At 41.4% G+C, this 22165-nt stretch overlaps 2 protein-coding genes across 8 annotated transcripts in view; both read right to left on the bottom strand.

Annotated features, from left to right (window-relative positions):
- LOC134226188 (solute carrier family 25 member 16-like) overlaps window positions 1–22165 on the bottom strand; it is a 58249-nt gene that overhangs the window by 34395 nt on the left and 1689 nt on the right. For all 7 annotated transcript variants that reach the window (XM_062706795.1, XM_062706798.1, XM_062706792.1 and 4 more), the window contains one exon: window positions 8266–8492. In XM_062706795.1, the coding sequence (XP_062562779.1) occupies window positions 8266–8492 (227 nt within the window). The remainder of the gene's footprint in view (window positions 1–8265; window positions 8493–22165) is intronic.
- On the bottom strand, window positions 6528–7856 carry LOC134226189 (general odorant-binding protein 69-like). The gene has a single exon (XM_062706799.1). The coding sequence runs from the start codon at window positions 7492–7494 to the stop codon at window positions 6658–6660; it is 837 nt and encodes a 278-aa protein (XP_062562783.1). The 5' UTR covers window positions 7495–7856; the 3' UTR covers window positions 6528–6657.

The raw sequence follows: 22165 nt of genomic DNA, 5'->3' as shown, positions 1-22165 counted from the left end.
ACATTACCACAACTCTGGCACCGCTAGTGCTAAATTACAAGGGTCCAAATGATCTCCAAAGTGAGAAAAACTCAATCATTTTCCTAAACTGAAGAGATAGTAACCTGCATGAATTTGAGAAAACTGAACTACCAGTAGAAAGGATCCAGATTGTTTTTATCTGTACAGATGTGTTTTTATCTGTATCTAACCTTCAGACTTTTGAAAAGAACAACCCCTAGAAAGTGAGTGAGACTACTTTCTAGGGGTTGTTCTTTTCAAAAGTCTGAAGGTTGAAAGCATTTGGTCGAAGGCCATTTAAACGTTCATGTGACAATATTTGACAGAATGCAAAACAAATTTCAAATCAAAGGGAAATATGATGGTGTTTCTTTACTGTACACAGCTTTTGTCATAGTCGAATCACCCATAACCACACGTAAAAAAATAACCTTATATGTTTTGGCAAAAAACCATTCGAAAATACTTATACTCTTCATTATGCCACCTAATGAATGATCCCATACCAAGAACCTAATAACATTCATAAGTTAATGAAAAGTATTAGTTTCCGAATGTATGTGACTACTGCGATGTATAAGTTTTTTCTTATACATGTCATTAAGCGCCTGCTTTGGCAAAAAAGTATTAGAAATATTAATAATAAACAACATTAAATTTTTTTACGTGCAGATTTATGGCTAGCGTAAAAAGCTGGATTGGCCGAAAATGCCGTTCGAAAAAGGGCCATTTGGCTGAAATTAGCAGTTGGCCAAACATGTCATTTGGCCCAATAATCCGTTTCCCTTTCGGTCGTATGTTCTCTTTGGCCAAATTACATTTTCGAGTAAACCATTTGGGCCAAATCTCCGTTTCGACCAAATGGAATTCGGCTAGATGATTCTCAGCCAAACGCGATCTTCAACCAAGTGGCATTTGAACAAATGGCTTTCGGTTGAATGACTTTCGGCAAAACGACCCTTTCCACTCATTTGATCAGTCCTATGGGAATCGTATCAGTCATTTCTCTCAGTGTATAGTAAAATGTATACTATGAGAAGAGGGCTCAATGTCCACTCCAGTCGTGAAAAAGACGCTCTAAAAACCATTTTCTATTAATTGTTCGAATCTGTTACAAATTTTCTAGATATCCTATTTTCTACGGATTCCACAGATTCATCACAGAGTCCGGGACGTTTTCCGGGACGTCTGGTCACTTTATCTTTGCTGATACCGTTGCATAATTCCTTTCGAAGCAATTTGCCAGCCGTACACGGAACAAGTCGTCCAAGAAGACGCTGTTGCAACTGAATCGGAGGGAATTACGAGGTCTAATGCTAACTAACTTCGTAATATTCTAAAGTCATTTTTGTGATTTTATTGTCAGAGTCAACTCATTTTGTTAGTTTTTATGTTATTTAATGTCTATTGCCAATACCCAGCCAACACAAAATCGCATATGCTAGCGAATAAGTGTACAAGGTGGAGGCGATATAGGCGCATTCCTCCATTTGACTGCGTGCAAAATGCACGTATATGGCCTCCACTTTGTATACTTATTCGCTATGATATACGATCTTGTGTTTGCTGGGTAGGGGTCGTACACTAAGAACGTAACCACTTATGGGGCGAGGTGGTCTGCCATTTTCTTACGCTCCATATAAATAAAAAAATATGTGTATGGGAAAAATCTTAAATGGGGTATTGAAAAACCCAGAAAATTTTCTTACGTAATTAGTGTACGGCCCCTTATTGGCGTTTAAAATCTACCGAAGCAGTTTTTTCGACTCACTTGGAATATGTTGCCCGATGCTTCATCGTAGAAACGGAATCAGAACTACCCGGTTCATAAAAATGACAAGTTAATAACTTTTGAAACAGCACACGTAACGCCACGTTCCAAACGTGGCACATGACGTTACTCTTCTTATAGGACTCTAGTCAAAAGGTATGCGTTCGATGAATTACTTTGTTTGCCTAAGTTGTTGGAATCACACATTAGAAATCATTCGTTCAGAAAATCGTTGTAGTTAAATGTTCAAATGGCTACTAGAAACATGTATGATAATAAACTATGATGTCCTAGGATCACCGAATTGTCCTGGAATTTGAATTAAATGGTCTACCGAATCAACCACGGCTTCCATGATGTCCGAAGCCGCGGTATCAACCCAATCATGTCCTCCGAGTATTTGTCTTTCATTTGCGTATCAAATCCAGGTTTGTTAAATGTTGTAAGATCTCCAAATACCACATCGTTCCCGACGCCAAATGACCGTATGAGCTGCTGAAATTCCTTGATTATGATAATTCCCTGTTTCCCGAATTCTAATCCCCATCCATCCTTAAACATTGTAAACCTAGCCTCGAGTCACCACGGGTACGTTGGCTTATTTCCCTCTCTTGCTAATTTAATAATAAGATTATGTCGCTTGTACATATCACAAACAAAAGTGGCTCCGTAAAGTGTTATACACGCCTGAGCCTACCAAATAAACGAACTTAGAAAAAAAAAGATCTCCAATTGTACTGGCGATCTTATCAAATGTTCTACCGAATCAACCATGACTTCCATAATGTCCTCAGCTTCCAATACTCACGCTTCCACGGGTCTTCCGATGACAATTGACCGCCAACTAAGGGTTGCGTACTTAGCTGGTAGTGCAGCCTGGGCACTGTTGTCCTTCTGACATCAGCTAGAGTGGGAGGGTGCGTCCTGTGGGGTCTGCCTAGGATGTGGTGGGGTTCGACAGTGGGCTCTGTTGAACTTCTATAAAAAGCTGTATGTGTCCCCAAGCAGGCCCTATCAAAGCGACCGTGTGCCGCTCAAAGCGCACTAGCCTAGTCCTGGTGTTGAGTGGGACTTTAAACAAATTTGACCCGACTGATCGAGCGTCTGTCCACCAAGGAGGTGCGGCTCCAACAGCGTCTGTTCTGGCATCCAGCGGCTGAGTATGTAATGCTATTCCCCGGAAGCTATACCTAAGATGGCATCCCCATCCCGGTGGATAGGGAACCTTGGGCCAACAACCTACTATTCCCGAAACATCAATTTGTTCGAGAATCCGATAATGAAAGAATTCGGACTGATTTTACGGCGACGACTCTTAGCGCGAAACAACGGACACGAATAGGAACATGGAACGTTTTAACCCTAGCCCAGCAGGGTAAATTGGCACAACTTGCCAATGAGGCACGCCGCATGAAGCTTGAGATCCTGGGACTGAGTGAAGTCCGTTGGTCAAACTTTGGAAAACACAGAACGCCGACGGGACAAGTTCTGCTATACTCTGGTTTACGAGGTGTACACGCTCCGCGGCATCGCAGAGTTGGCTTCCTACTAAGCGCTCAGGCACACTCTGTGCTTATGAAGTGGGAACCTATAAGTGAAAGGATAATCGTTGCCAGATTTAGAACACGGGTCCGAAACCTTACTATAATCCAATGTTATGCGCCAACCGATGCTGCCAATCTGCAAGACAAAGAGAACTTCTACAGTCAACTCAATGCCGTCGTATATAGAATTCCGAAGGGTGATATCAAGATCTGTTTGCATCATTCAATGCGAAGATCGGATCCGACAACTCGAACCATGAGCGCATTATGGGACGCCATGGTATCGGAGAAATGAGCGAAAACGTTCGCAGAATTTTGTGGTAATAACGACTTGGCGATCGGGGGATCGCTCTTCCCTCATCGACCGGTTCACAAGGTCACGTGGGTCTCCCGTGACGGCTTTACAGAAAATCAAATCGACCACATCTGCATCAGCCGAAAATGGAAACGGAGCCTTCTTGATGTACGGAATAAACGTAGTGCCGATATCGCGTCTGATCATCACCTCCTCATCGGCGAAATACGCCTAATGTGACTAAATTTTGTTGCACATGGGTCACTGAAACTTTTGTGTAACATGTGTGCTGCTCGGGTACGCACCCAGAGAAAACAATGGATCACCGATGAGACCTGGAGGAAGATAGAGGAGCGAAGAGAAGCCAAAGCCGCGATAGAGCGTTCGAAAACCAGAGGAGCCCAAAGTCTTAGCCCGTCAACGATACGCGGCTCTTAAGAAGGAAGTAAAACGCTCATGTCGACGGGACAAGCGAGCGTGGGCAGACTGTCTGGCCGACGAAGGAGAGAGAGCCGCAGCAACCGAGGGCATTCGCCTCCTCTACGATATCTTACGACGCTTAAGCGGGGCGAAGATGAATGCAACGATGCCTGTGAAAGACGCGAATGATCGTTGAGTTATTGACCGACCCAACTGACCAGCTGAAACGCTGGTTCGAGCACTTCGAACAACTCAAGTGCCAGCCAGGCCATCACCACCTCGGCATGATCTGCCTGGGACCCGACGTATAACACGCGTCAATACCGAAGCTCCATCACTGCTAGAGATTCAAACAGCCATCCAAAGCATGAACTCGAATAAAGCCCCAGGGGTCGATCGCATATCAGCCGACATGCTCAAAGCTGACCGCATGACATCCGCTCAACTACTGCATCGTTTATTTCGTAATATCTGGGGCAGCTCTCGCAACTTTTCCGGTCGACTGGATACAAGGTATCCTAGTGAAGGTACCCAAAAAGGGTGACCTGACTATATGCGATAACTGGCGAGGCATTATGTTGCTGTGTACCGTTCTCAAAGTTCTATGCAAAGTTATCCTAGCCCGGATTCGGGAGAAGATCGATGCGACTCTCCGGCGGTAGCAGGCCGGATCCCGTGCCGGAAGATCCTGTGTGGACCATATTGTCACGCTTCGTATCATTTTGGAGCAGGTCAACGAATTCCAAGAGTCCCTTTACTTGGTATTCATTAACTACGAAAAAGCTTTCGACCGTCTCAATCACGAGAATATGTGGGGCGCCCTGAGACGCAAGGGGGTTCCTGAGAAAATCATCGGCCTCATCGAGGCGTTGACGTGTAGAGTGCTGCACAATGGGGTCTTGTCCGACCCTATCCGGGTCGTAGCTGGTGTGAGGCAAGCATGTATTCTATCACCGTTACTGTTCCTTATCGTGATCGACGAAATTCTGGTAGGTGCGATTGACCGTGAACCAAACCGCGGGTTGTTATGGCAGCCTATAACCATGGAGCACCTAAACGACTTCGAATTGAAAGATGACGTTGCACTCCTCGCGCAACGGCGCTCTGATATGCAGAGTAAGCTCTACGAACTTGCCAAGCGCTCCTCTTCGGCAGGCTTAGTAATCAACGTCAACAAAACCAAATCGTTGGATGTAAACCAGTGGAGAATGTTGAAATTTCCAATATCTTGGTAGCCAAATGGCGTCAGAGGGCGGTACAAGATCGACATAGGCGCACGGATCCAGAAAGCAAGGGCTGCCTTTGCGAGTTTAAGAAATATCTGGAAAAACAGGCAGATAAGTGAACGCACCAAAATACGAATTTTCAACTCTAACGTGAAATCTGTGCTGTTATACGCTAGCGAAACATGGTGTGTATCAGCGGAGAACACTCAACGGCTGCAGGTATTCATCAACAGATGCCTGCGGCATATAATTCGGGCCTGGTGGTCTCACAACCGGATCTCAAACAACGAGCTCCATCGTCGTTGTCACCAGAAGCCGATAGCAACAGAAATTCGGGATCGGAAGTGGGGCTGGGTCGGGCACACTCTACGTAGGGGCGGAAACGAAATCTGTAAACAAGCATTAGACTGGAACCCAGCGGGACATCGCAGCAGAGGCAGACCCAGAGGTTCATGTCGGCGAAGCCTCAATAAAGAAATAAAAGAAGTCGACCGAAATCTAACCTGGCAGCAGGTTAGAGCTATAGCTGGGCAACGCTCAGGATGGAGATCTTTCAAGTCGGCCCTTTGCACCACCGGAGGTGTACAGGATCCATAAGTAAGTAAGTAAGTTGTCTGACGAATCGTTAACCTACGTCTTGTACTGGGTTCCAGCATTACAATCCCACCACAGGAGAAACCACCAGGAGCTATTCAAACTGAAACCCATACGACGGTCGAATCTGCGTCATTTGGTTCCGACTGTACGTTCCATAGCAGATGATGCCCAACTTGATTACGCAGTAATTCAAGGCATCTGACAAGCTCTGTTCACTATTCAAGCCTGTGGCCGATTTAAGTGATGTTTATGGTGTACACCTACCCACATACGGCCTTCATTGACGGTCATCTTTCCTAAGACGGTTTTGACCAGCAAACATTAAAAAAAGCATGATCTGTTATCTGCCGTTGGACTACGGTGGAAAGGCTATCACGTCAAATCGGATTTCCAAAGTCTTTTATAAAACCGGACGTCCGGCGCCAGTCGAGAGGTTACAAATGCATGCTGATCGAACACAATTTTCCGAACATTTCAAATAAATATTTAAAATGAATTGGGTACTGATAAAAGGCATCACCACCACTACAAGGAATAATCTGGTTATTTTATCCAGTGCACTAACTGTCTTAAGTTCTTCATCAGTTTGACAGAATTGCTATGATTTGAGATGAAAGTAACATTTCTTTCAGTGATTTGATTGAGGGTTACGAACTTTTTGAACATTGATTTATTTTAGGTTGGCTATTTTATAACCACTCTTAGCACAAAACTGTTCAGATTGTTCCTGTATTCCTGATATCGCGTTAAACACATATTTTATTACAAATTTTTGCAACCATCGCACAGAGTTACGAATCATCATTACACTAAATTCGGTAAACCCTGACTACAAACGGTCGGATTCAAAAACTTCTGGAAGAAGTTCATCATTAACGAGTCTAGATACGTTGCCAAGCATTGTTTATATACTTCGAACCATTGCTGCTGCTTATCCCAGTAGCGGTATTTGGAAGACACACGCGCAACACACGCTTCGGTACTCGGACTGCGTAGTTCTGGTATGTTGAACTGTTCATATGCTACGTCGGACAGGAACCCTTTATCCCAGCTGTAAATACCCATCCGGAGCGATCCAATGAAGATAACCTGCTTGAACAGTGGATCTTCCATATGATCACTCTGACCGAAACGCGACAGCTGCTCCGATGAAACATTCAGGACCCGTTGCACAAATAACAATATCTGGTTGATTTCAAGCGGCTCCATTGGATTGTAGACCTCCTCGTTGGTCATTTGCCCATAGTATCGATAGTAGCAAAGGAACGTTTCATAGGCGAGGTAGTTCTGATCCCCGGTCCCAATCCGGTCCAGGCACGATTGAGTCCTTTCCTCATAAACGGTGTCGGTTTTGTTCGGTTTGAACAGAAACTGGATTACGCTTTTCCCCAACCCATCGCGATCATCCCAAGCGCCGGAGTCCACCAAAGCACAGTGAACCAGGCGTCTTGTCTCCGGGGTATCGGGAAAACAATCCTGGATGTAACGATCGAGGGTCACCTTAGGTATCTCGAAGTATAGCGCGCACTCTTGCAGATAATTGAACATATTCGAGTACAGCGTGTAGTGGGGAAGATCACACCTTGCCACTGACAAGCAGCTTAGAATCACAACCACCGTCGATGCAGATGTAAGCCCCATGATGGATTGAACGCACAATACCGGGAGGTGTGGTGGCACAACACTGAATCGCTAATAAATCTATTGAAGGCTTATTTAAATAATATGGAAACGTGTCAATTGTTGGCTGGATTTTTGATTTCCTGATACACATTGTTGGAATGCGAAGCACGTGTGAAGACCGTCGATGAAGAATGTTTATGTTTGTGAGAGCAATGTTGTTTCTCTATTCTCGATAAAAAGCTCATGGTTCTTATTTCAAGTCAGTCATTATATCAATCAGTCGTTATTTAACTTCAAGTTTTCAGTCCAAGAATTTCATAGTTGGGAAATTCCGCTCAAAAATTACTTTTTGCAGACAAGTAGTCACCTTTGTAATTGAGTTGTTTAGAGGTTTCAATCGTTCAACTTCTGAACTAGAAGAAAAAACTGTACAAAATCCTATTTTTCTGAATTGCATTGAGTTGCATTAGTGGCGAGCCAATCACTGACATTTTATTGAAATTACTGTTGGAGATCAGAAAAATTCACTGTATCTGATTCAAAACTCAATATTATTATGAGTAAAAAGACGGCTTTTGCCGATTTGAACCAATGATTGACAGGAGGTTTTAAGTTCAAATTTGAATGTTTAGGATTCTAAAATTCACCCACAACAATCTTATATTGGTCTTTTAAAAAGCCACATGAATCCAGTTTTCTCAGTTAACTATTTCAGAGAATTGTATCATAGGGATATTTCCTTAGAATAATTAATCCTACATACTAATTAAATCTTTCAAATAAACAAACCTTTTTGTACACCTCGAATGCCGTGAACTGCGTCGCCGCGTACGGGAATATCCGCACCATCTGGGCACCGTTGCCTTTGTACAGCGCAAAGAAGGACTCCTTCTTGACGATGTGCTTCAGCCCACTGAACACGCCCAGATGTTTGTAGTGGATCGAGTGCGCCTGCAGCAGAATTTTGATCCGGTCCAGCGGAGCCACTGCCGTCTTGGAGAACATCCCGGCGACACCTGTCGATGGAGACCGAAACAGAGAGAAACTTTTATGAATCAGGGTTTCTTACCTCTAAACCTAATCGTTCACTTATTTTCATCAATTCGTCACAGTTGGCTACAGCAGGGGCAGAGATTGGGTTACGGTCGGCTCGCCGTAGTGTGATTTATTGTGTTTGCTCAAAAGTCGCAACTGTACGGTCGGCAGACAGAGCTTCGCGTTATGAACGGTAGACTCTTCACATTGTACGAGAAGAAGCAGCATGGGGGAAGGTAAATTGCGAATTGCGTCACACAACACTCAAGAGCTCAAGCTCGCACAAAACGTGAAGTAATGTTTGGATGGAGTTTACAACTTCTCGTATGCGCTTTTAGTTTGGTGTCTTTTTTGTATACTGTCAAGGTGTTTCTCAAGCAATAATGGTTTACGACACGATTGTTGGTGAGGAAAGTGTATTCATTTATTTATTGTGCGGATAAAGTCATATCGATTATTTTACATTTCTTTTAGTTCATGTTCTGAAGTTTCCTAGTGCATAAATAGGGGCCCTCCTTACCCTAGCGGTAAGATGCGCGTCTATAAAGCAAGACCATGCTGCGGGCGGCTAGGTTCGCTTCCCGGTGCCGGTCTAGGCAATTTTCGGTTTGGGAATTGTCTCGACTTCCCTGGACATAAAAGTATTCATCGTGTTAGTCTTATGAGATACAAATGCAAAAATGGTAACTTGCTTAGCTTAGCTTAGACTGACTGTATACGCACAGAAATTTTTATTTTCTCAGACTCAGTTTTGGCTCTAGAAGCAAAACTACGTGCCAAGAAAAACTCCCAAAATATCGTGATTGCGGATATTCGAATATTCTAAAAAAATCCTTGGGAACTTACTGCAGGAGATTCTTCGAAAACTTCTACAGATTTTTTTTGTAAATACCTTAAATAATTCTTTAGGAAATACATTCAGGAATTTATTCGGTAAGTCATCAACTCATTCTAGTATACCTTTAAAAATTCCGTCAGGAATTCAATCGAATTTTTCTAGGAATTCGTTTAAAAAACCTCCACAAATGAAAACATTTTTTCCGGAGATTCTTCAAAAAATCTCCTAATACCTATTAATTCTGACAATTTCATCACGAATTCCTTCAGAAATTCTTTTTGCAATAATTTTAAAAATTTCTACCCATGTAGATGGGTACACTTACGTCTGTATTGGATGATTAACAAACATAGAATGAAAATTTATTTTTTCTATTTATTTAATATAAACAATTTCTAAGGAGTAGTTTTTCGTCGCCTACTCGACTTCTCCTTCATACCTAACGAAACTTTTCAATGCGTGCATCAAGCTAATATATTTCCCCGACAAATGGAAACACGGAAAATAATAGCTATCCAGGGTTGTTACGGAGATCCTGAAATATTTTCCGCGCCAAATCCGCGCCATTTCCGCGCGACATGAAATCCATTCCGCGCCAAATCCGCGCGATCCAGATCTAAATTCTAAGCAAATACACGTTAAATGTCAATTTTTGTATAACAATTTATTGAGCGTCTTCTCTTCAAGTTCTTTTTTTACAATTATTACTGATTTCAAATATGATTTTAAACTGCCACATATGTTTGTATCAAAATGCTAATAGGACTAATAAACCGGCAGTAAGTATTAAAACCCTTTTATTATCAGTTTTTTTGTTGATAGTACTTTATAAAATTCGGCACAAAGTACGTTGATTACAAATGAATGTTAAGGCCAGATTTGATCATAATTTATTAAAAATATTAAAATATCTGCCAAAACCGCAATTTCTTTTAAAGTAATTAATTGCTTGCTTAGATATTGAGGAATTAGACAATGAAGCTCCGTTTTTAAACAAAACTTCTGTGAAACAAATATTTGAATTCATATCAAGAAACAAATAATACAAAATCTAACATAGTTGCTCAAGCTCCGTTGATTTTTAAGCCAGAATCAAGCGTAAATTCCTTCAAAAATTCCAGAGGAATATTTTTAGAAATTTCAGAAGAAATTTCTTTGGAAATATGCAGAATATTTTGCTTAAACTCCAACAGAAATTAGTCCGTCATTTCTACTTCAATTCTTGTAACAAGCTTTTCTAAGAATTCACGCAGAATTTTTTTGACCATTCTTACTGGAATTTAATTTAATAACTCTGAGAACTCCTGTAGAAATCCATCTTTCGAGCGCCGATTCATCCCAAAGATTTCTGCGGGTCATCCTCCGGAAATTCTCCCGGAAATTTTCATGGAAATGTTTGCAGAAATCCAACTGCCCTTGGATCTGCTGACGTTCAGAAGTTGCTCCAAATTGTCTGTGGAAATTCTTTCGAGAACATCTGTGGGAATTCCTCCGAGTATTTTTACAAAAATTCCGCTGGGAAATTATTTTGTAATTCATTTGTAAATTTTGTCGTGAGTTCAAGTAAATTCTCCACAAATAACCTGCGGTATATCTACAGAGCTTACTTGCAGAAATCCCTTTATGAAATCCTACGGAAATCGCTTAAGAAATTCTTGCAAAAATCAGTGGCGTCACTTAACCTCACTTTTTACCTGTGGACTGACCCACAAAGTGAAAATTTTGATATCTAGACAGCCCAAATGGAAAAGAAAATTATCAGAGTCGTTTATACTAATCAAAATCTAGTTATTCTAGGCATTTCCGCACACCAATTCCTTAAATTTAAACTCAGTGCACAGGTAGATTGAGGTTAGGGAAACGCCACTGCAAAAATTGATTGGTGACTTCCTGCGGAAAAACTCCCGGTTCTATTTTTGAGCACTTATTAAAGACATATCTGTGATCATCGCTATAACTCTTTTGTAAATTCAAGGCGGCATTCTTTCCGATTTTCTATAGTCATATAGCCTGCGGTCACCGCTCCAGGAAATTCCTCCAAAAATGTCTTTATAATTTTCCGGGTTTTTAATGCTGCAGAAATCCTCTTTACGTTGTGGAAATTTATTTGCAAGGAATTTATACAAGGATCATCATGGGGTCCTTGTGGAAATTTCTTTAGGAAGTTTCTTCGTTTTCTGTTGGTAATCCTGTGAAATACCACCGGAGTTAACCGAAAATATCAACCCGCCAGAGGCCAGAAATAACTTTTGAGAATTATCTTCTAATTTTTGATCTACTTTCTGCGGAAGAACTTATTAAAATTAGGCATCTGCATTTAATCACAGAATATGTTTATGTTTTCAATTGTTGTATAAACCTTTATTCGTACTAGATGAATGTTATAAAGGAAATATAAAATGTTCCAATATTATGAAAGAATTCCTGACGACTTTTGAAAAATGATATGCTGAGTGGTTCATCGTAAAAGAAACAACCAATCAGAAACTGACAAATATCTTGGAATTACGAAGAAATTGACAAAATGAAAATGGGCGTTCATGTCCTTCAATATGCATGGTTTGTGTGCGTCGTGTTTTAGAATGGATTAAAATGACAACAAGTGGAGTATCTCTCCTCATAACATTTGTTTAAATCTAGGGTACTTATTCAAAAGGACGTATGTGATTTTGTAAACAAAGATTCAAACATCGATTTGTCCAATCTGATAGCACTCCCACGCAAACCATCACCACAGACAGGTAGGGGAAGCCTTCGGCTAGCTGTTGGTGGTGTTGGTTTGCGTGGGAGTGCCATCAGATTGGACGAATCGACGTTTGAATTTTTGTTTACAAAATCACATACGTCCTTTTGAATAAGTACCCGAGAAATAATGCTTGAGAGTGTAATTAAATAAGGACTTGGACATATACGAAAAATAATAAACCGTCTAAGACGAATTAAGTACTGCCCATTTAATTCCACCAGTTAATTTTCGTTATCTTTGCAGATACGTATTTCGACCACAACTGTGTGGTCGAAATACGTATCTGCAAAGATAACGAAAATTAACTGGTGGAATTAAATGGACAGTACTTAATTCGTCTTAGGGCCGATTTCTTCACCTCCGCTTAGTGCTTAAACCAAGTTTAAGCGTATGGGTAAGCACCGCTTACGAGTTAAGCGGAGGTGAAGAAATTGGCCCTTAGACGGTTTAATACATTCCACTAAAAGAGCTATATATATTTTTCCGAAAAATAATGTTATAATAAATAAGCTTGAAACGTAAATTTATTCTCAACAACATTTTGTAATGAAATTAAGCCCATCTAGATAGGCATAAAACTAATTTTCAAACAAACTTCCTTAGATTTTTTTAGAAATTTCGACCTAAAACTAAATCCGCGCCAAATCCGCGCGAAACCCTAAAATAGTTATGTAAATCCGCGCCAAATCCGCGAAAACCGCGAAATCCGCGTAGTCGTAACAACCCTGGCTATCCCAAAATCCAACAAAGACGTCACTCTTCCTACAAACTACCGCCCGATTAGTCTTTTGAGTAGTTTGTGTAAGATTCCTAAGCGACTGATCCTCAACCGCATGGAACGTCATCTAGAAATCAACCCTGTGATCCCCAATAAATAATTCGGATTCAAGACTGACCACTCAACGAATCATCAGCTTGCCCGTATTACAAAACTTGTGAAACAAGGGTTCAACACAAAAAAAAATCTACTGGCATGATTTTATTGGACGTGGAAAAGGCGTACGATTCTGTTTGGCAAGAAGCGATAATAACTACACAAAGCTAACTGCCCTCTGTACATAGTGCAGCTAGTGAAATCTTTCCTTCTTGATAGAACCTTCGCCGTGTCTGTCAATGGCCGCAAGTCGAAGTCCCACAAAATACCATGCGGCGTTCCTCAGCGTTCTGTGCTGAGCCCCACACTCTACAATATATTCACCAGTGACGTGCTAATGGTAGACGGAGTCACCTATGCCTTTTTCGCCGACGATACTGATTACAGGGCTAGTAGCGATGAATGCCGTTCAAAATAGTGACTTTAGTGACCAACGATGACAAAAAAAGTGACCAAATAGTGTCTTTCAATTGCAAAAAAGTGACCAAATATGTAGTGACTTTTGTATGAAGTTTTAATCCATGGATAGAGCTACAAGTTTTGACCCTTCCTTCGGAAGTGTCTATAATTTCACTTTGTATGCGTTACGCAGGTGTGTTACGTATTAATCTATCAAGAAATCTCGTGAATTATTAAATAAAATGTATGGTATTTGAAACAAATTCACTTTGACATTGAAAATATAATTATAACAAATGATATGATATGGAATTATGCCTATTTTTCTGATTTGTTTCAAAGAAACAAATGATTTTAATTGAGGAACATATAGAAGCATGTACAAAAAAATCTTCTCAGAAAAGCAAAAACGTAAAAATTGAAAGGGATTTCAAAAATTTCTTCAGTGGAAGCTAGATAGCAAATGTGAGCATGTTTTGAGACACTAATAGATCATTTGTATGCATGTATGTGTGCGTATGTGTGCAAATTCTGAAATTTACTACCATAAAAATCTCGCTCATTTTTAAGGTATTGAACAAGTTTAGTTTTACCAAATTAGGCATCCATAAGGTGAAATATATGTTCTTATTGAACGCTATTGAGTTTCGCTCAGATCAATGACTGATTTAGTTAGTTCTGGATTAATTAATATCGAGGTCTCTGGAAATTACGAGTACAATATGTGCAACCAGCGTTACGATAGTTGCTAACCATGTCACAATAGTTATTCAATCCGACGAGCGCCTTATAGATAGGCAGCATGAAGTACAGTACGTTATCATTCGTTAAGTTGTCACTCAACCCAAGACATCCGCCTTTGGGTAGGCAATTATTTTTTTCACTTTCACGGTAAATCGCCGTGGGAAACTGAGTAGTTTTATCTCGTTTTAAATACTGGAGTCTGGAAAAAATTTCCTTATAACTAAGGAAGGGTCAAAATCTCACTGTAGGTGGATTAATCTGGGATTTGACATTGGACTTACGTCTTTCTTTACTATACTGGGTGTCATTTAGATTTTTGGAAATTGAGAGCGTTACGCTGGAAGGGAAGATTTTGAACGTTACTAGCGCCTTTATCTTTCGATGGATTTTGAAGATTTATATTTCAATCGACTCGGACACTTTCCAGCATTTTGCCTATTTCACTGAAACTTAAGATTATTAACGATAAGCTATTGAAAATTTCAATTCTTGTCAAAGCCAGCAAAAATTTAATATGAAACCAATCCCGTGCATTCCTAACACGGACATCAGAATGCGGTATGTCACAGGCCTTCGGGTCCGTCGGAAGATTTTCCTTGTGTATAAAAGAAGCAGTGCCTGCCGCGTGCGAGTCATTACAATTTGTGACAGCAGCGCTTACTGACGTGCTTTTAGCTCGCGCATTTTTCGTTTCGTTCGTTCGTTCGCTGTGTTTACCTACACAGCGACAGCATGCAGTCACCAGCGGTAGAACTGCCGGTGGGTCTGCGAATATGCATGAAAGAAGTGGGCGAATTTTTTTGTCATTCTGTGCTTGATGAAGTTGTCTTTCCTATATCAATACCTATAATCAAACTCAGAGGCGTCGCGTGATCAATTCTTCAACCTGTGCACTGTTTTAATATTTCGAGAAAAACACATAAAAAGAACCTGAAGTGATAATTATGTTTGCTTATTTTGTTGCATCTAGCTGGTTCTTAGCTATTTCTTATTTTCTGAATTAACTCAAACTAAACTAAGCTTAAAAGTGATAATTCGTAAAATTAAAAATTACTATCATCAGAATCGTTTCCAATGTGACATATAAGACATTTATCTATTCGAAAATTATTGAGCTGGCACTTTTAATTCTTATTTGAGTTATTTCGTAAAATGAGACGAAGTTTTAAATAGAGAAAAGGAAATTGAAATACATTAATTATGCAAAGGTACTAATAATAATTTGTAATTAGCATGTCATATCAGAAAAATAAAGTCTGTACAATAAAGAGAACAATGAAGTTCATAACCTTAACTCTTCATAATTAATAATAATTATTGATCATATTGATCAAAGAAATAAATAGTAAATAGAATAATTATTATTCTATTTACTATTTATTTCTTTGATCAATATTCTGGACTATACAGATGTTGAACAGTTTTCCGTCCATCAGCATGGACATTTGCTTATACAAATTTTCATAAATTTGTGTGGACCATTTGACGTACTCCATCTACCTCTTAAGTTGTCCAAAACCTTCAGAAATAAATTTCTTTGAAAATGTTGACCCGTTTCATTTCGCTAATTCTGCGACAATATAGATTTTTATCACAAGATGAAATGTCTGTTTAGATTATGTTGATATTGTCGGATACTTCAATGTCGAATATAATAAGCGTAATTGTAAACAGGCTTTATTGCAAACGCTTATTAGCAGATGACAATTTCTGTTAAGAAAATTATTTTGAGCTTTTTAGTGGAATGTCTTCACTTGTCGTAAGACGAGTTTATACAATCCCATTTAATTCCACCACTTAATTGTACCTTGACAGAGAAACTCGTCTTACGACAAGTGACAATTTCTGTTTACATTGAGCTAATGTCGTGCTAGTTTTATCGGTTTTATCGGACAGTACATTGTCGCCAAATTAGTGGATATGTAAACGGGCCACCCCACTCAATATAAAATATCAAGAGCGCTTTTGCTTCGCGGTGTTATTCAAAGCGGAACTTTCGTCATAGAACGCTTTGAGGGAGCAGAAATGCGCGCGCTTTACTCTTCTCTTTCCATTTTGTTCCGATCGCGCTCTCTTCACCGAATCGCGCATGCGCTGTTGGTTTGAAGCGGTTCTCGATAGGCACCAAACCGTGCAATGCCAGCGAAGAACGCCTTGACTACCTATACATCGACGATTGCGGTTAGAGCAGATGATCCACACATACAAAATAATGCGTGTATGATACATGACAAAGCGTTCACGGCTGAAAGTTCCGTGTTGATACAACATGTGGTGTCGATGGTTCGGTTCGGTATCGTAGAGAAAAATATAACGCGCCCCCACCGCAGCATTTGGTTGCCTCACATCACATGTGTATTGATGGTGCTGTGGTGTAGTAGCCGCTTCCCGATCAAGAGAACACGAGTTCGAATCTAGGTTGGAGCATTTTGCTTTTGGGGGAAGCAGGGACCATGTCCAAGGGCTTGACGACCCCTCCCCAGCTGTCTGCGAGTCAGGGGGTTATGCTTAGGAGGTGGTGGGGTTAACAGGGGGCTCTGTTAATTCCCTCCCAAAAACCACATATCCGCAAGCAAACCCTATCAAGCGACCGTGTGCCGCTTAAAGCATACAAGCCCCTAACCCCGAATCCCAAGGTGTCAGGCGACCCGTGCCGATGGGATGAATGACCTGGGGGTGAAACAATTAGCCAGGTCGTTAACGGAGCCTGTGGAGGTTCCACAGAGTGAGGGCTACTTCGGCGGCAAGCGGGTGGTACTGGGTGGTACCCACACACCCCCAAGTGGTGCACATGTGGTGCAAGCGAACGGGAGTTGGGGGTATTACTCGTAATACCCCCACAGAGTGGAGGACCGAGTGTATGGGTGAGCACACAAGTAAGTCTCGCATGGTACGCATGGTCAGTAGTGTTAGAATGACTGAAGTCTGGTGAGGCCTGGCAGGAGTGTCGTGGGGCAGATACCTCTGCGGCACCTCAGAAGTAGGGGACACGAAAGTCTCGCTGCGTCTGGCAGGAGTGTCGGGGGGTTGATGCTTCTGCGGCACCTCAGAAATCGGAGACATGTAAGGTAAGAGGTGCCGCCCCGTTGCAGGATGGGGAGACCACCGCACTGGCTGAGGACTATCTGGGCTTCGAAATGTCAATAGGTGGGTGCTGCCTGCAAAGTACCTTACGGAGACCTATTGGCAGTATCAAAGCCTGGGTAGGTGAGTGTTAGGCACACTTGACGTGCCGGGTGTTCCACGCCCAAACGATGCACAGGAGGTGCACAGAGTGGATAAAAATGGGAGATGGGGGTATCACAACCCCCACTCAGTGAGTGACTGAATGTCAGGAGAGTGGTGCACAAGTGGTGCAAGCGATTGGGACTGAATGTATGAGCGAGCACACAAGTCAGACTCGCACGGTACGTATGGTCAGTGTGGCTGCTTAGGCAGTAATGTGATCCGGCTGCTAGATACGGACTGAGTGAAGTCTCGCTAGGCCTGGCAGGAGTGTCGGGGGGCAGATACCTCTGCGGCACCTCAGAAGTGGTTCGCCTCCCCAGGTGTCTGTTTGCAGATATCCATTACCTTCGTTAAAAAAAAAAAAAACATCACATGCCGCCTATAAAAAAATCATGCATATTTTCCGTTTATGTATCTTAAAGGTAAATTTGCATTAAACATCTATCAAATGCAATATATGTTTGGATTAGAAAGACAAGAAATCTATCGAAAGTTTAAATGTTGGGGATAAAATTGTCACATGTGCAGTGCACAGGTTGCACATGCGGACGCAACGCCTCTGATCAAACTCTCTGGATCCAAACGTTAAAAGTTAAATGTAAATACGTTACGTTTATACAAGTCCTACGTCTACTCGCGGTTATGTTGAAAACATTACCCATTGCTCGTTTTTTTTAATTCTTTGTTAAGGTGTTTTTTAAATTCTAGATTAAGTTCAACACCGGCGAGCTACAAGCTGCATTAGTATTGTTATGATATAATTCGTAGATTTCAAACTAGTGTTTTATTTTTAAAATCCTTATCTGGAATGATATCAGAAATTAGGAAAAGGCAAAAACAACAAAAGCATGAATATTACTGCTATTGGCCACGCCTATCTTCACCGTGAGGAGGAAGAGGATGGAAGCAAGAGGCCAGTGACTGCGATACTCTCATAAGTACCACAGAGTTGGATATTGATGATGGTATTAGTTGGATGAGCCAGAAGCTAGCAATGTGACCATGGTATCATATTAAGGCATCATATTAAGTAACGCACGTAAGGTATCTACCCGGCGTCACAGGAACGGGTAGTGAATTACAAGTTGTTACACAAAATAATGTTGATAAAAAAAAATATTTTTTAATTTGAGTTTTCTGTATAACAGCAAAAAAAAGATATAAAATGTTCTAATTGATTCCTGGACGGTGAAACGGACGGACGGACGGACTCACAAAGCTTATAAATCTTTGGTAGAACCATCTGTTTTAAAAATTTAAAGTAATTGCAATAAGGCCGGAATAAACATTATTTTTTTAGGTCTCACTGACCTAATCGATAATGAAGGGGGTGGGAAACATAAAGGCATAAATTGATAAAATTGAAAAACTAAACTCATCAGTTTTCTTAAAGATTTTTTTATGAAAGTTCAAAATTTTATTAGTTTGACGTAGAATTACGTCCTTTGGTAAGATGGGCGGTCATTCCAAAGTTTCAAATTTGGGACCGTCACGAAAAGAGGTCAGGAAGTATGAGCCAATAACTCAGTCGTTTTCCAACGGATTCCGGAGATCTTGGTATGAATCGATCAGCAAACTCTTTAAAATTCTATATAACTATTGTAAACAGTTGATTATACGCATTAAACTATTGAAAAATTCAATTTCGACAGCCAACTTTGAAATTGCAAATTACTCAAAACCATACATTTTTGATCGAGTTTTTGATATCAAATATCAAGGCTTCAATAATCTGAAATTCGAAATAAGTTTTCGTTCCATGAAATAATTAATAATGTATAATAAAAATAATTGTAATTCATTTAGTTTCCGTTAGCGATTATCCAGCTGAGATTCAGCGGCCACTCTCCATCTTTCGAGTCCCCCCGGATTCACAAAACGCCAATTTCAATTCTGCGTTTTCCGCCTCAGAGCTGCCTTCACCCTCTCAATGAGTAATGGAAAATCATCAGGTCTCGATATGGTTAGTTATTTCATCATCAAAAACTTTCCCAACTCCGCCAAAATCTGGTTCTGGGGTTGGTCAACCAAGCATGGTCTGATCGAATCTTTCAGGATCAATGGCGGAAAACCCTCGTTGTACCCATCCACAAAAACAACATTTCCTCTCGAGATGTCACAATGTACCGGCCTATGTCTCTGACAAAAGGTGTCTTCAAAGCCGTGGAAAGGTTTGTAAATCAGCAGCTGTAAATTAGAAGTCGATAATAGGTTCTGCTTTCGCTAACAAGCGTTCCGCCCGGAATACGGCACGGGCACATACTTCACATATCTAAATGACATACTGCACAACGACGGCAAGCACGCGGATCTAGAACATTTCCAAGGCCTTCGTCAGCATTTCTAACAGTGGCAAGAATGGGGATGTTCCGGCAACCTAGGAGGTCCGGAACTTGGTAGACTCTGCAACCAGCAAATGCGTTCGAGGACACGTCCTCATTCTGCTGATTGGGTGACTAACCCATCTCCAACAAAAAGATTGTGGAAGTTCTCGGCGTCTCCATTGATCGGAGACTCTCTTTCCTTTCGCACTTCCGCGAACTCTAAGTAAATTGTCGGACCAGAGACAGCGTGGTTCGGACCTTGTCTCATCCTCATCGAACCAACAACAGGAGGTCCTTCAATTCCTACGTTCGAGCCGCCTCAGAATGGTTATTCGCAACACCAGCAGAGTCTGCCTGTGCCGAGGCTGGCATTCTGACTTTCTGCCACCATACGCTAGCGGCCATTTGCCGCAAGCCAGCTCGTTCGCCGCAGCCACTGCTGGAGAATACAAGATCCCTCTCCTAGCTGAAGGGGGCCGGAATCGACACACTACGACCTGCGGCGAATATAAATAGTTTGCAATTTCCGCAGGGGTGACAATTCCGTGGCTTTTAGAAGAGCGGTGGTTGAGTCACAGATATTTCTATAACTATGAATTCAGGTTTACGGATGGGAGAGGCGGCATTGGGGTCACTGGGACCGGTTTCACTATCTCGGACCGCCTCCCAGATATGAGCTGCATTTTTTCGGCTGAAGTAGCCACGGTGGCGTCATCTACCCGTCCAGGGGACCCATCATCGTACTTTTAGACTCTGCCAGCGCCATCTCCACATTCCAGAGTGATAAGCCTAAGCACAACAGGATCCAAAGCATCTTAGCGAACATGCTCTCGAACACGACCTTCCCTTGGATCCTGGGGCACTGCGGAGTGCCTGGCAACAACAAGGCGGATCTCCTTGCCGAAGTCGGACATCAGGGCCAACATTTTACGACATCCGTCCCGTTTGGTGATGTCAAAACCTGCATGAAGAAAATCATTTGAGAAAACTGGACAACTAAATTCGTTTACCTCCGGAAAATTTAAGGGATCATATCGGCGTGGACATAGGTTCCCTATTTTAAAGAACAGCAGATCATCTCCCGGCTCCGAATCGGGCACAGGCGGCCCTTGCATAATTTCGGAAGGAGCCCTTTCTGCACTGTCTGTGACGTTAGCAACTCTGTGGAGCATTTTGTCAGCGGATGCTTGTAAAATCAAGTTCTTCTATTCAAGTGTCCAAGTTCACCTTCGAATTACTTATAAAATCTTTATGAAGTTTGTACAATTATTCCAAATAATATACATTTAGGCATATTCCAGGCCTGACAATTGACAATTGTTTATTTACTTTTTGCATGGCGCACAACTCGGCGCATGGGACCCGCCGCGTAACCGGTGAGCCAGTATGCTAATTTCTAGAGTGCTTTGAAAATAGGTCGTATGTGCAAAAGAGAGTCTCTCTTTGGATCTATTCTCTTTCGATTATTACGAAACTATACAAAAGTTTACTTCGAATTTCTTGTTAGATATCCAAAGACAAATTTCGAAAAGAATCGCAATAACATGTAGGTTACTTCGACCGGTACTACAAGTGTCAAACCGATGTTGGTGATGAAACCAAACATGCACCAAACAGCTTGTTGAAGCATAATTTGGCAAAATGATTTAATTGACCACAGCGCCACTAGCGTTCTAGTACTTACTGTACCGCTCATAAAAAAATCTACTCTTCCGCTCATTTTTGGTCGCAACGAAAAATACGCGCCAGATAGTCGCCTAAAATACCTCCAGAAAAAAAGCTACTTCGATATCTTTTTAAAATTTGGTCGCCACGTGGTGCATTCCGGCAGTGAATGCTTGGATAACACGTGCTATTTGTACTGCGGAGAAAATGTTCACATTTATGAGAGCCTTGTCATTTTGTTGCAAGGCACAATTAGGGTCTCGCCGACATTTCTCACCAACACGAATGCAGGTTCGTGGTTGCAAACAATCCCATTTGATTTTGCCGTGACAGCTGCTCGTGGTTGCAAATAAACCGAGTAAAAGTGTGAGTGAAACGTGTGTGTACGTACACGATCGCTGAAAGCCTAATATGCTTTTATTAGAAAGCCAGAGTCGCTATTATCTCATACAGCTATTGTGATCAACATGATTCAACCATAGCAACCCGGATTTCACATGAATGGTTTGATCGGTACCTTGAGTGTCAAATACATATTATATTGTTTCGGTTTGCTTGTTCTCAAATAGGTATGAAAATTGGGCTTCTGCGATGAAAAATAAAGACATCTGACACATACAGTACCGCCTTGAACAAAACATGTTGATCACACGATTTATAGCGCCATTAGCAATCAAAATACTTATGCATCTACTGCCGATCCCTGCTAGTTAGGTATAATAAAAAGTCCAATCCTTAACGTAAGTAAGTGCATATATGCTACAAAGGTCCGTTTCACAAGAAAGCCCCAGATCCGTAAATGCTCACGTTTCTCTCCTGCGAATAAAACGACTTTC

This window comes from Armigeres subalbatus, chromosome 3, assembly GCF_024139115.2.
Source record: "Armigeres subalbatus isolate Guangzhou_Male chromosome 3, GZ_Asu_2, whole genome shotgun sequence".
Classification (NCBI taxonomy): domain Eukaryota; kingdom Metazoa; phylum Arthropoda; class Insecta; order Diptera; family Culicidae; genus Armigeres; species Armigeres subalbatus.
The sequence above is the reverse complement of the archived record's forward strand: the minus strand, read 5'-3'. Positions and strand labels throughout refer to the sequence as shown.

Excerpts from the sequence above, each read along its gene's own strand:
- LOC134226189 (XM_062706799.1), bottom strand. The coding sequence starts at position 7,494 with ATGGGGCTTACATCTGCATCGACGGTGGTTGTGATTCTAAGCTGCTTG.